At 64.2% G+C, this 13,012-nt stretch overlaps 2 protein-coding genes across 2 annotated transcripts in view; both read right to left on the bottom strand.

The window, feature by feature from the left end:
- Positions 1–78: 78 nt before the first annotated feature.
- On the bottom strand, positions 79–5,507 carry CPNE7 (copine 7). The gene is made up of 15 exons (XM_026042404.1): positions 5,316–5,507; positions 4,055–4,237; positions 3,896–3,970; positions 3,445–3,519; positions 3,283–3,366; positions 3,123–3,212; positions 2,960–3,058; positions 2,603–2,689; positions 2,221–2,280; positions 2,024–2,157; positions 1,902–1,956; positions 1,522–1,573; positions 1,307–1,440; positions 946–1,182; positions 79–275 (listed from the first exon to the last, which is right to left on the bottom strand). Exons 1-15 carry the CDS (start codon positions 5,505–5,507, stop codon positions 138–140), a joined length of 1,695 nt encoding a protein of 564 aa, XP_025898189.1. The 3' UTR covers positions 79–137.
- Positions 5,508–8,209: 2,702 nt separating this feature from the next.
- The window catches only part of RPL13 (ribosomal protein L13), a 4,991-nt gene continuing 188 nt past the window's right edge, over positions 8,210–13,012 (bottom strand). Inside the window, exons 2-6 of the mRNA XM_026042407.1 lie at positions 12,842–12,957; positions 12,502–12,643; positions 10,943–11,116; positions 9,353–9,409; positions 8,210–8,407 (exon numbers count right to left, since the gene is read on the bottom strand). Of these exons, the coding sequence (XP_025898192.1) occupies positions 8,249–8,407; positions 9,353–9,409; positions 10,943–11,116; positions 12,502–12,643; positions 12,842–12,945 (636 nt within the window). The 5' untranslated portion in view covers positions 12,946–12,957 and the 3' untranslated portion in view covers positions 8,210–8,248. The remainder of the gene's footprint in view (positions 8,408–9,352; positions 9,410–10,942; positions 11,117–12,501; positions 12,644–12,841; positions 12,958–13,012) is intronic.

Here is a 13,012-nt window from a genome sequence, read left to right as displayed (position 1 = left end):
GCAGCACAGTGCAGCACGGCGCAGCACAGTGCAGCACGGTGCAGCACGGTGCAGCACAGTGCAGCACGGCGCAGCACGGCGCAGCACGGCGCAGCACAGTGCAGCGTGATGCAATACGGCGTCGCGTGCCACGGTGCTCACTGCGGAGAGCCCAGGCTGGAGTCGGGGGTGTCGGGCTGGGGGCAGCGGGGCGGGAAGGCCTTGTAGCTGTAGTACTCCACCACCTGCTTGGGCACCTCGGCCAGCACGCACTTGGCCAGCGCYGTCGGGGACGCCTGCGGGGGCGGGAGCGCTGGGGCGGGCGCCGCTGCGGCCCCCGCAGCCCCGGCCCTGGAGATGCTCAGGACACGCAGTGCTGAGCACTGTGCTGAGCCTAATGCAGAGCCCAGCACTGTGCAGCGCTGAGCACCGTGCAGTGCCCAGCACCGCACTCTTACCATGCAGTGTCCAGCACCATGCAGTGCCCAGCACCGCACAGTGCTGAGCCCCATGCTCATCCCCATGCAGTGCCCAGGACCATGCAGTGCCCGTGTGCCGTGCCATGACGATGCTCAGTCCCACGCGCTCTTGCTGTGGTGCCACAACAATTCTCAAACCCAGCACCGTTCTGCAATGCTGCTCACCCCCATGCGGCCATGCTGCTGTGCCCTGGAGATGCCCAGCCCCATGCAGCCCCAGAATGATGGTGTGGTGGTGCTGAGCCCTGTGCCACCCCAGAATGATGGTGTGGTGGTGCTGAGCCCTGTGCCACCCCAGAATGATGGTGTGGTGATGCCCAGCCCCATGCAGCCCCAGCATGATGCTGTGGTGAGGCAGAACCCCATGCAGCCCCAGCATGATGCTGTGGAGATGCCCATTCCCTGCACCGTGCTGTGGTGGTGCTCAGCCCCACGCAGCCCCGGTGATGCCCAGCCCCAGTGCGGGAGCCCCCCGTGCCCCACTCACGTTCTTGAACTCGCGGAAGGGGACGAACTGCACGATGTCGCGCAGCACGGGCTCGCCCTTGGGCGAGCGGAGCACGCCGTCGTCGCCGTCCAGGATCTGCATGTCGGTGAAGTCGGCGTTGCCCACGCCCACGATGATGATGGACATGGGCAGGTAGGAGGCGCGGACGATGGCCTCGCGCGTGTCCGCCATGTCCGTCACCACGCCATCCGTGAGGATGAGCAGGATGAAGTATTGCTGCGGAGGAAGGAGGGCTGCGTGGGGCCCCCACAGCTGGGAGGCCCCGGGCAAGGACGGACAGGGGCTCATGGAGGGGCGGGTGCAATGAATGCGCCRGGTCTCAGCGTGCTGCCCTACGTACGGAGGCCTCCCGGGTGCGCTCCTCGTCAGCCGCCACGCGGGCCACCTTGGAGATGATGGGGGCCACGTTGGTGGGGCCGTAGAGCTGGATCTTGGGCAGGCAGCTCTGGTAGGACTCCACGACGCCCTGGATGCCTGCGGAGCGGGGCCGCGTGAGCCGGACGCCRGGGCCCTGCTGGCGGCTCCACCTCCAGCAGTGGCCCCAGCTGCACTCACCCTCACACTCATCGTTGTCAGGGTTGAAGTTGATGGCGAAGTCATGGGACACCTGCACAGAGAGGGGGTTGAGCGCTGCCATAGGGCCCCTGGGCACCCCTGGCCCCATGTCCACCAGCTGGCACCGTGGGACAAGGGTGCCCAGGGGGGCAGCATGGACACGAGGGTGCAGAGGGACAGAGGTGCAGCAGGGACAGGGATGCGGCACGGAGAGGGATGTCCCGAGGGACAGGGATGCTCAGAGGGATCACACAGGTGCAGCACAGACAGGGATAGCCAGCAGGGCAGCACACACGGGGATACCCGGCTGCGGGTGCAGCCTGGCCGGGAGTGCCCGCACGGACAGGTCCCGCGGCAGCGGCTGCTCCCTCCTCACTCACCTCGTACTTGGGGGGGATCCGCGCCCCGAAGCCCAGGGCCGAGAACTTCTTGTCGCTGCGAGGGGAGAGGCGTGAGGGCGGCGGCGGGGGGCGCGGGCGCCGCGGGCGCCACGGGCACCTGCCTGTCGTAGTCCTGGCAGATCTCGCCCACGGCCACCAGCGCCTTGAGGTACTCGTTGGGCTGGTAGGGGTTGATGTAGTGCAGGGAGCAGCTGTTGCGCGGGTCCCCGTTGGACGCCGTGAAGTCGATGGCGACCTGTGGGCGGGCGGTGAGCGCCTGTGCCCCCCCGGCCCCGCGCCCGCCCCGCGCCCCGCTCACCGTGAAGTGGATCTGGCAGCCGCCCATGATGTAGTCCAGGAAGGAGTAGACCCTGTGGATCTTCCCGAGGCGCCCGTGTCAGCCGGCACCGGCCGCCCCGATGCTCCTCTGGCGTCCAGGGGGCTGCAAACGCAGGCGCTCCCCGCACGGGTCGGGTGGCACGGCGCAAGGCATGGTGCATGGCATGGTGCATGGTGCATGGTGCACGGCATGGTGCATGGTGCACAGTGCGGTGCACGGCATGGTGCACAGTGCATGATGCAGTGCACAGCACGGTGCACAGCACGGGCACAGTGCACAGTGTGGTGCACAGCACGGGGCACGATGCACGGTGTGGTGCATGCACAGCGCACGCAGGCGCTGCCCTGCCGCCTCGGCTCACCTTGAGGTCCAGCAGCACCACGACACCCGAGTTCTTGTAGTTGCGCTTCTTGATCTTGTACTTGGGGTTCATGCAGTCCCACTGCACCTGCGGCCCCAGCAYGGCGCTGCCGGGGCTGCCTGGCCTGCTGGTGCCCTGCAGCCCCATAGCCCCCAGACCCATCACCCCCAAACCTGCAGCCCCATAACCCCACAACACCATTACCCCCAGGCCCATAACCTCCAATATAGCAGCCCTATAAACCTGCAGCTCTGCAAGCTTTCAGCTCCCGGCCCCATAGTCCCCAGCCCCATAACCCTGTGCCCCCATGACCCCAGCCCCATAGCCCCCGGCCCGGGCAGCCCACCACCCACCCACCTTGTTCTCGCCCATGGCCTTCTGCATCTCCTCGAAGGTGGTGAAGAACTCGCCGATGAAGTCGTGCTTGCCGCGCGAGTCGTAGTCCCACACCACGCACTGCGGCGGGCAGGGTGAGCGCCGGCCCCGCGCGGGCCCCGCACCCCCTGGTGCCCTTCCTCACCCTCAGCCTCCTCTTCTCCTCGCAGCTGCACAGCGAGTTGAGGGACACCTTGAAGGGCTCCCACACGGGGCTCAGGTTGTTCTTCACCACCTGGGGACGGCAGCGTCAGGGCGGCCGCGCTGGCTCCGGCGGTGGCGGTGGCACCGCGCGGCGGCCTCACCTCGGTGCGGTACACGAGCTGCTCGCTGCGGTCRTCGTCGATGCGGTAGATCTCCAGGAACGGGTCCGACTTGCTGAAAAGGTCCTGAAGGGGCCAGAGGGAGGGGAGCAAAGCCCGGTGCCCCCCGCCGCCCCCCGTGTGCCCCATGCCCCTGCCCCTCACCTTGTCGTCCAGCTTCTTGGCGCGGAAGGCGAGCTCCACGTAGCCGTTGTTGCCCGAGATCTCCTCCGAGATGACCTGGGGGACAGGCGGCCGCGGGGAGCTCAGCGCTGGCGGCTCCCCAATCCCTGCCGCAGCAGGGCCCCGGGACGGTGTGGGACAGCACAGGACAGCACAGGACATCATGGCACAGCACGGGGCATCATGCACCCTCCATGGTCCATGGGGGCTGCAGAACGGCCAGCAGCAAGTGGGGGGACCCAGGTCTTTCCCGCTCCACCTGCAGCCGGGTGGGCAACCAGGGTGGCCCCCCAGCACTCGTGCGCCCCAGCTCTGTGTCATCAGATGCACCAGCTCGGTGGCACCCATAGGTGCCCTCTTGGTCCCACCCACCCGTGCAGGAGCCTGGCACCCCCGTCCCGGCTCGGAGCCCCGCGGGGCCGCGGCCGCTCACCGTGATGGTGGATTTGCCGGCGAACTTCCCGTACTTGAGGAAGAGCGGCTTGGTCACCCGCTTCTGCGCCACGATCTGCGGGGGGCCAGGGGGCCCGTGAGCCGCGGCGCCACGAGAGTGGACACGGGCACCCCCTGCCCCGCGTGCCCCCGTGCCCACCTGCCCCACGGTGCACTCCATGCCCCCCAGGAAGTCGTCGTCGTGCGCGCCCACGCCGGCGTGCCCGTGGCTGTCGTACACCTCGAAGCGCAGCTTCTGCACCTCCTCGAAGTAGTAGTCCACCGTGAAGATCTTGGCGAAGACGGGGTTCAGGTTGCTCTTGATGACCTCGCTGCGGTCCACCTGCAAGGCGGTGCTGTGGGCGCGGGGCTCAGCCCAGGGCGGCGGGGAGCASCTGGGGCCACAGCTGGCTCGCGCACAGCTGCATGGGGCACATCTGGGACGGGGCACAGCAGGGACGGGGCACAGCTGGGATGTGGGAACAACTGGCTCACGGCACGGCTGGGATGAGGCCCATCCGGATGGGATAACGTGGGGACGGAGCCCACCGCGGGACCCCAGCTGGATGCGTGGGCACCATGGGGGCCGCTGGCTGYGTTGCCCAGAGCGCGTTTGCCCCATGGAGCCTCCAGCCACCACCCGCACGGGCGTGTTCGGTAACGGGGGCAGTGGCCGTGACGCGGGGTGAGCCCCGCGAGCTGCCGTGTGCAGGGGGCTGGGGGCAACGCGGCACGGTGCTTGGCCGTGCATCCCATCCGTGCACGGCCCGGAGCAGGGCCCGGGGCCACCGCCCAGCGCTGGCCGCTGCCGCTCGGCCGCGCTCGCCGCTCGGGCGCAGGGTCCATCTCGCGCGGCAGGGATTTAGCGCTAAATCTGCCGCGTGAGCAGCGGCGATTAGCGAGCGTGGAGCTGCGGGGCCGGCCGCGGAGCGGGGGAGCGGGGAGAGGAGCCGGTGCCGCCGCTGCCGACACCGGGTCCCTCTGCAAGAGCACCCGGCATGGCCGGGGCASCGCGAGCACCGCCCAGCCCCGCGGGAGCCCCGTCCAGACCCCAGAGCAACCTGCCTGGGGGCCCACAGCACTCTGCATATCACCCTGCATGCCCTGCAAGCACGCTGCACCTTCCACATGCACCCTGCATCCCCTACACCCTGCACCCTGTGTGCTCTGCACACCCTGCATGCACCCCGTGCCCTGCACACCCTACACACCATGCGCGCGCCCTGCACGGTGCATGCACCCTGCACCCCTGCGCTCGTCTCCTTGCATGCTGCCTGCTGCATTTACCCTGCACCGTGCACGCTGCCTGCACTGGCACTGCGTGCCCCACACCCTGCACCCGCTGCCCGTGACACGGAGCTCGGAGCTGGGCGGCTGTGCCGCTCCGTGCCGCAGGAYGGGGACCCGCCGGCCCTGCCTACCTCCATCCACTGGCCCTGCGACTGCATGAGCAGCAGGACGCAGGGGTCCGACTTGTTGAGGGTGTCGCGGTCCAGGAGGTGCTTGCAGCTCACGCGCAGCTCCACCTTGGAGAGCACGGCCAGCGAGGCCTGCGCCTCGCCCATGGCGGCRGCGCGGGGGGCGGCCGGGGGCAGCGCGTGTGCCAGCGGCATGCGGGGGGCTCGGGGTGGTCGCTGGGCCTCAGTGCGCCCCGGGGGCGCCCCTCATGCCCGGGGCCCGGCGCCCCGCGGAGCCTGGCGGTGCCCCTCGACGGTGCGGCCGGCAGGGGCTGCGGCCGGCGGGGACAGCCCCACGGCTGGAGGGCACCCGGGTGGCTCCGGTGCAGGCGCCGTGTCCCGTCCTGCGGCTCCGCGGGGTCCTGCGAGGGGTTGGAGCGGGTGACGCGGCTGCTCGCCCTGCGTGTCCCCGCGCACCGCGGCTCCCATGGACACTCCCCGGGCTCCTCTGGTCCCCACAGCCCCAGCCCCACGGCAATACCTGCTCCCCGGCACCGCTGGCACTGCAGGGGCTGCAGGGCCGTGCCCGGCTCCGCGTGGAGCCTCATGCTGCRTGTGGCAGCAGCCGCGGTGCCCTGCGTGCCCCGGGGTGCAGCACCCATCCCTGGGCGATGCCGAACCCGGAGCCGCTCGCGCCCTCCCTCCCGCCGCGGGGCTGTGCCCGGCCGTGGCTCCCGCAGCGGCACCGGGGCTGGCGGCGCCCGGCCCTGCAGGGAGGTGATGCCGCCCGGCCAAACTTTCCCGCCCAAGTCACTCCGGGTCCTGCCCTGCCCCGGCACACGCTGCCCGCGGCTCCGTCGGGCATCGCCCCCTCCCCGGCACCGCGGGCACCCACAGCCCCCGGCGTGGGGCACAGCGGCCCCCGTGCTGCCCCGCTCACCTGCCGCGGCCGCGGAGCCGCCGTGCCCGCCGCGCCGCCCGCCACCTCCACACAACTGACTCAAGCTGCAGTTCGGGAGCGGAGCCCTAAGAGGGAGACTGTGGTTAACCGCCTCGCTGCCGGCGCCGCCGCCGCGGCGCCCGCCCGCGGGCACCCGCCGCAGCCCCCCGCCGCAGGGGATGCCCCGCGCCAGCCCCCCGTGCAGCGGCACTGCCCGTCTCTGCACACCCTGTGCTGGCCTGGCCCGGGTCACGGCAGTGCTTGTGGGGGGGCCACCCGCCACCCACGGTTCCGTGGGGTACCCGGGTGCATTGTGTCCCCCATCCACAGCCCACACGCGGCCAGGCCCATTGCAGGGGCCCAAAGCACCCGCRCTGCCCCGTGCGCCAGCATCGGCCCCGGCCACCCTGCCCCCAGGCGCCTGCGGTGGCCCTGAATCCTGTCCCCTTGGGGCTGCCCCACTCCTGCTCTGCCAGCCCATGTCGCAGTGCCCGTAGTGCCCACAGCGCCTGCAGTGCCGTGTTGGGAAGGAGGCTGCAATTAGCCCRTACTGGGAGGCATTAAAATGCAGCCAGGGCTAACGAGCGCGAGGGCACTGCGGGGCCCCGGCTCGCAGCTAATCCCCGCCAGCGCCGCAGAACTAGGCCACGTTCCTTCCCGCGCCCGCCCCGCGCTCAGTACCCGCACCCGGCCGTGCACAGCCCGTGCCCTGCACCAGCACCGAGGACACAGCCCGTGCCCTGCACCGCACGGTGGTCACAGCTCATGCCCAGCACCGCACTGTGGTTGCAGCCCTTGCCCTGCACATCGTGGTCACAGCCCGTGCCCAGCCGCAGCACTGCAGTCACAGCCCGTGCCCTGCACTGCGCCATGCTCACAGGCCGTGCCCTGCACCGCACGGCGGTCACAGCCCGTGCCCGGCTCCCTGCTCAGCCCCGCACGGGCACCCGGGACCCACGGGGCCATCTCTGGAGCCCCCTCGTTCTGCCAGGGCAGGGCTGTGTTCAGGAGCGCCCCRAGGCCGCCCCAAGGGCGCAGGGACGGGCTGCAGCGGGGCACCAGGTCCCCGCTCCACGCAGCGGCAGGCGGGAGCCAGCGCAGCGCGGGCACCGGGAGCGCTCCATGCCCTGCTCGGCACACCGGGAGCAAACACGGCTGCCCCGCGGTGCCCCGGCAGCGCCCTGCGCTCCCACGGGAGCCCTGCACCCCCGGACAGCCCTGCAGCCAGTCCCCCGCTCCAGCATCGTGCCGAGCACGGAGAGCAGTTCCCGGTCACCCTGGACGGGCGCCCAGAGCTGCAGGGAGCAGCAGAGCGGTGCAGCGAGATGCGCTGTGCACCCAAGGGTGACACCCCCGTGACACCCTGCGTGCTGCAGCAGAGCTAGCCCCAACTTTGCCCTCTATAAACCCGCACGGGTGGGTGAAGGCTGCACTGGGGGCGAGCGCAGAGCCAGGCTGTCCCCGTGGACATCCCCGTGCCAGAGCCCGGCAAACCAGAGCCGCGTTTCCTCAGAAACCACCTCATCCTGCCACACGTCCCAGCAAGCCCCGGCTTCCAGGAACAGGTCCGTGCAGCCRCCACGGACATTCCCGGCAGGGCAGGGGCTTCCCGCTGATGAGGACGCGGGATGCAGAGCCCGGCTTGGCGGGAGCCCACGCRGCTGCAGGAGCCGGGGAAGCTCCGGTGCCGGAGGAAGGCCCTGCTCGGCCCCAGGGCCAAGCCGAGAGCCTCCCCGCAGGGAGCTGCACCAGGAGGCTCCCTCGGGCCAGGTGCTTATTCCTTTTCATGGAAACTTGCAGTCCTGAAGGGCAGCGGGACCTGGCCTGCACCTCCGCAGACCGCAGCCCTCTCCGTGTGGCTGCCCAGGACCTGCACCAAAGCTGGACCCCGCGGGCAGCCCTGGACCCGCTGCGGCACAACCTCCCACACCCTCCGTCCCCTCTGCGCTGCCCTAGGAAGGCACCACACGCTCTTACATTTCTACATTTTTTTATTAGCAGTTCTAAGGAGAACAGTTCATTTCTTCTTCTCCACGTCCTGCTCTGCAGCCTCCTTGGCGCGTTTAGCACGGATTCCAAAGAGCCGGGCGTTGGCCCGGGCCATTCGCAGGCTGGCAAAGGCCTTGAAGTTCTTCTCCTCTTCCGAGATAACGCGGGCCTTCTCCCTTTTGAAAACCTAGTGGGAGCGACAGCCAGACAGTCAGACTCATTTGCAGAGGCTCCCAGAGAAGACAGTATTTATAAGGCTTAACACAATTATTTTCACTCCATGGTTTTACACTAGCTCCAGGATGCCATTAAGAATACAGTATTTATGCGACCCACAGGCCCTGCCCTTATCATCACTGTGCCAGACACCCCCTTTCAACCAGCTCATTTCCCAGCGCACGTCAGCACAAGGCCAGACAAACAAGTGCCAAGCGGCATCCTCGCCAGCTTTGTGGTGGAACCCGGAGCGCTGCTGAGGAACAGCAGCAAGGGCTTCGAGAGCACAGCCCACCGGGCTCCCTCGCTGCCCACGTCCCCTCCACCACTGCCCAGGGCAGCCGGACGTGTCCCCAACTCTGCATGCCAGTGGGCAAACTGCCCTCGTGTCTGCAGGGCACACGGCGGGCACGTACGTGCACGGGGACGCTCGRTCAGCCCGTGTTTTAGCCCCAGTCCTCCCAGGGGTCTCGCAGTTTTGCTGGATCTTTGTGCCAGTTCCACSCCGGCGCTCCCTAGACTGTCTGCACAGCTACACTGCTCCCAGCTAGTTCAAGGCAAAACTACAATGAACAACTACTCCCAGCCAGCACACTGGGACAAATACCCCAGCACTGCTCCCGGGTCCAGGCACCGCAGCTCACCACCTCAGCACCCCCAAGTCGGTAAGAATTTTAGTGGGGCTCCAAATAGCTCTTGGCAGACGGGTGTCTCAGTGCTGCGTAGYGAGCGCCTCGAGTTACACCCTTGGCAAAACGCAAGGCCAAGCCTGAGCTGTTCAGGGGGGTTTCTGATCCAGGATGGGAACTGTGTGAGGACAACTACCCCGCAGGGAGGGCACGGAGGAGGGAATCCTCTCCAGCAAGTTCAGGTCTCAGCTACACCACACGAGCATGCMATTTAAAGCCACACTTACGTTCCGGATCGGCATAACTGGTCCAGACAGCTGAGTGGCCATCTTGAGTTCCTCAGCCTGCGTAACCGGAGGGAAACACACGGCATCGTCAGGAGAGAATGATGATATTAATAATAACGCATCTGCCAGAACAGCATGTCAAACTTCTCAGTCTAGTACCTAGATTTAAAAGCTGCCTTGTACACAGGTGCCCCACTTAAACACATTGCTAACTACCAGGGATTAAGCTGTGGTTAAAAAAAAAAAAAATCACTAGTGCAGCTGTAAGAAGTAAAGAAGTATCCGGCACAAATTCTCTCAATAACTTGCATTTTCGCCTGGCTACCAAGTCAGCATGGATGTGGCCAGTTCAGGCATGTGGAAAAAGGGCATTTTTACTTTGGCTACATTGTGTAATCCACAACAATCACATTTAAGGCTAATTTTAGCTTCTTGTATGAGCATGGAGTTATATAAAAAGTTTCAAGTAGTTAAAATCACTTTAAATTAAGAAATGCGCCCCCCCCCCAAAAAAAAAAAAAAGGAACAGAGGGGAAGCAATCTGAAAACTCTTGCATTTCGGTTAAAGTTCGCATTCCCAGCCAATTTAAAACTGGAAATGAGGAGTTTGGAAAAACCCATTTTACAAAATCACATGCATTCAACCTCCTTAAGAAGTTCACACRTTCACACTACAACTTGGCTTGCAGAAAGGAGACCACCGGCATCAAAAACCTGGATTCTCCTGTCCACACTTCTGCCAGTCCCACCGGCCAGACAGATGGGAGCAGCCCTCCCTACTTAAAAACCATTCCACTGTGCTCAGCAAAACTTTGGTGCTCAACGAGGGAACGCAAATGCTAAAAAAAMCCATCTTCCTCACCCTATTCTAAGAAATCAACTCAAGCGAGGTCTGACTGTGCCTGTGAGCTGTGCAACAGTGCCTCTCATCTCAGCGCTGGTGCATYTGTCACACAGCAAGGACAAGGGAAGCCAACTGCTGTGCATCTTGCTGAGATTTCAGTGGAAAACATGTTGGAATTCAACAGCAACCATCTTCACAGAGCACACTTCATCACTCCATTTCACTAAGTTACCCAGCTGGAAAAACCTTGCCCTTGCCTTTGCTTGCCCTCCATGCAATCCTCACCACRGCACATTGCATATTCCACACGGGCTTTTCGGCTACTCTGACAATTTTGCTTCACAAACTAAAATTCCACTGGTTAGGCAAAAATCAAAGTTTGCAGGGACCAGGATGATCCAAGTTCAGTCCCATGTGTGAGCTGCACCTCTCAGCAGCACAGCAGGCCCGATGTCAAAATGCACTCCAAAGCATCACTGTGCTCCAAGGGCTCCAAGGCAGCTCCAAGCACTGCAGGCTGCTGCAGGAACAGGTTCTCGTCAGGGCCAGCCTCRTTCTGCACTCACAGCTCCTCTCACACACACAAAGGTAGCGCATCGGGGCTGTCCTACCAGGAAAGGGCTCCTCCCTGCCTAGAAATCTGAGCTTCTGGAAGCTTTTCACTGCCTACCACAGCCCTGAGGTGACAAGCTAATAACCAAAAACGACCTGCAACCAATTCCGTGTTTTAACGGGCGAGTACTTACGGAACTGTCCCCTTTCTTGGGTGCAGAGGGCTTCCGTGGGAAGAGGATAAGCTTGGAGCGGTACTCCTTCAACCTCTGCACGTTGGCTTGCAGGGACTCTGTAGACTTGTTCCGTCGCCTGGGATCCACGGAGATCCCAATAGTCCGGGCAAACCTCTTGTTAATGCCAGCCAGCTAAGGAGAAATGGAGCAGGGTCAATATTCCAGATGCCTCCTGTCACTGGGCTATCAAGGGAGCTGTGTTGACCAGCAGTCGGAACAGGGCTCGAGCGCAGCTGTCCCCTGCTACGGACATTCCAGAGGGAGCATCCCTGCAGCAGCACGGGGGCTGGCAAAGGGGACTCAATTACACCTGGGTAAGGAGGGACACCAAGTGCCTCTCAGGAGCTGAAACACTGCACCCATCTCCTGMTGCACAGGGATCCTCCCACAACAGGGAGCACAATCCCGGAGCTGACTAGGAGTGGGACATCTGCAATCTGATGCACACTAGCCAAGGAATTAGGAATCACCACATAGATAAGGGAAGGGGATCTAAAGTTCTCCTCCACATAGGAAAACAAAACAACAGCAACAACAAAAATACTTTGAATCATTCATTAACTGTTGAAAAACTCACTTTCTGTTTAAAAGATTAAAATTATTAATGGACCACTTAGGGTTTCTTTAATTTTCAAACAGCAGCATGAAGTAATGAAGCACTTAGCATTCAAAAGAACTATTTCACTGCTTCAATGCACCAATGCCACCCTTATAAATGTTTTAATTAGCTACCAAACAACACACAAGAGGAAATTCCAGGTGCTGGCTGCCAGCAGACATTAACATCAACTGCTGCCCACTGCGTGGGACAAAGCAGTGGGTTCCTGCGTTAGCCACTGTGACCCCAAGTTTAGCAGCTCAGTAGCTAAGGGCCCCCCTTGGRAAGAGCTTCCCGAAGGACTTTTCCCTGGAGCAGGGGGAAGGCACCAAAAGCTTCCCACAGCTTTTAAGTCCTGCTAAGCCACCTCGTAGCTCCTGCATGAAAACCCAGCAGGACAGTTGTGTGTCTTGGCACAAGGCGCTCTGCTTCCATCAGAAATGAGTTGTCACAGTCTGCTTGTTCCTCAGCACAAAATGGTTCGCACAGGCTACATCCTGTAGAACTTATATAATTATGTGTTGCAGARAAGCAAAATGTTTAATAAAAAAACYAGTTATTTTCTTTGAAAAAATTAAATGATCTCAATTACAGCTCTACCAGGATCTAATTTTGATCAACTGCCTGTGCAAAGCAATGCTTGTTTCTCCAAGCAGCCCCCCACTTTGACACACGCCGTTGCCTCCCCATCCCCCAGCTATGAGGTACACAAAAACATCAATTTTACCACCTAGATGCAGGTTAGGAACCACTCAGATGCAGGTTAGGAACCACTTAGGAAGCTCCCCCCTGCAAAACGCGGCCTGAGGCAGCTCCTGCCACCGCTCAGAGCTCCAAACGCGACCCCAGCGGGGCGCGCAGCAGCACGGCGGGCTGCAGCAGAACCCACGCGAGCCCGGCTCGCGCTCCCCGCCGTTACCTTGAGCTCCTCGAGGCTGAAGCCCCTGCCGGCGCGCACCTTGGTGTGGTAGCGGACCGTGGGGCAGCGCACGATGGGCCGCACGGGCCCCGCGACGGGCCGCGGCGCGATGCGGCGGGCCTTGGCCTGGCGGGCCTTCCTCCTGCGGGGCGACAGCGGGACGGGGGGAGGCGCTGCGGGCCGGGCCCCCTCTGCGGCGGGCGGCGGGCGGCCCGGCGGCGCAGCCGTCAGGCACGGAGGGTTCGGGGGGTCATCAGCGCGGCTCAGCGATTCCGGAGAGCTCTCATCACGCGGCTGCGGCTGCGCGCGCGGGCCCGGGCGGCGCCGGGCGCTCACTCACCTGCGGATCTTGCGCGCGGGCTGGTTGAACCAGGTGGCCACGCGGCGCTGCCAGTCCTTGTGGAAGTGCGGCTTGAGGATCATGCCATTGCGGCTGGGCGCCATGGCTGCGCACGGCTGCGGGCGGCGGGGCCGTCAGCGCGCCGCGCTCCGCCGCCATCCGCGCCGCCAT

Source organism: Nothoprocta perdicaria, unplaced genomic scaffold (assembly GCF_003342845.1).
Source record: "Nothoprocta perdicaria isolate Ctin4 unplaced genomic scaffold, notPer1 scaffold_30, whole genome shotgun sequence".
NCBI lineage: Eukaryota > Metazoa > Chordata > Aves > Tinamiformes > Tinamidae > Nothoprocta > Nothoprocta perdicaria.
Note: the sequence above shows the minus strand (reverse complement) of the source record. Positions and strands in the feature narration are given on the sequence as shown.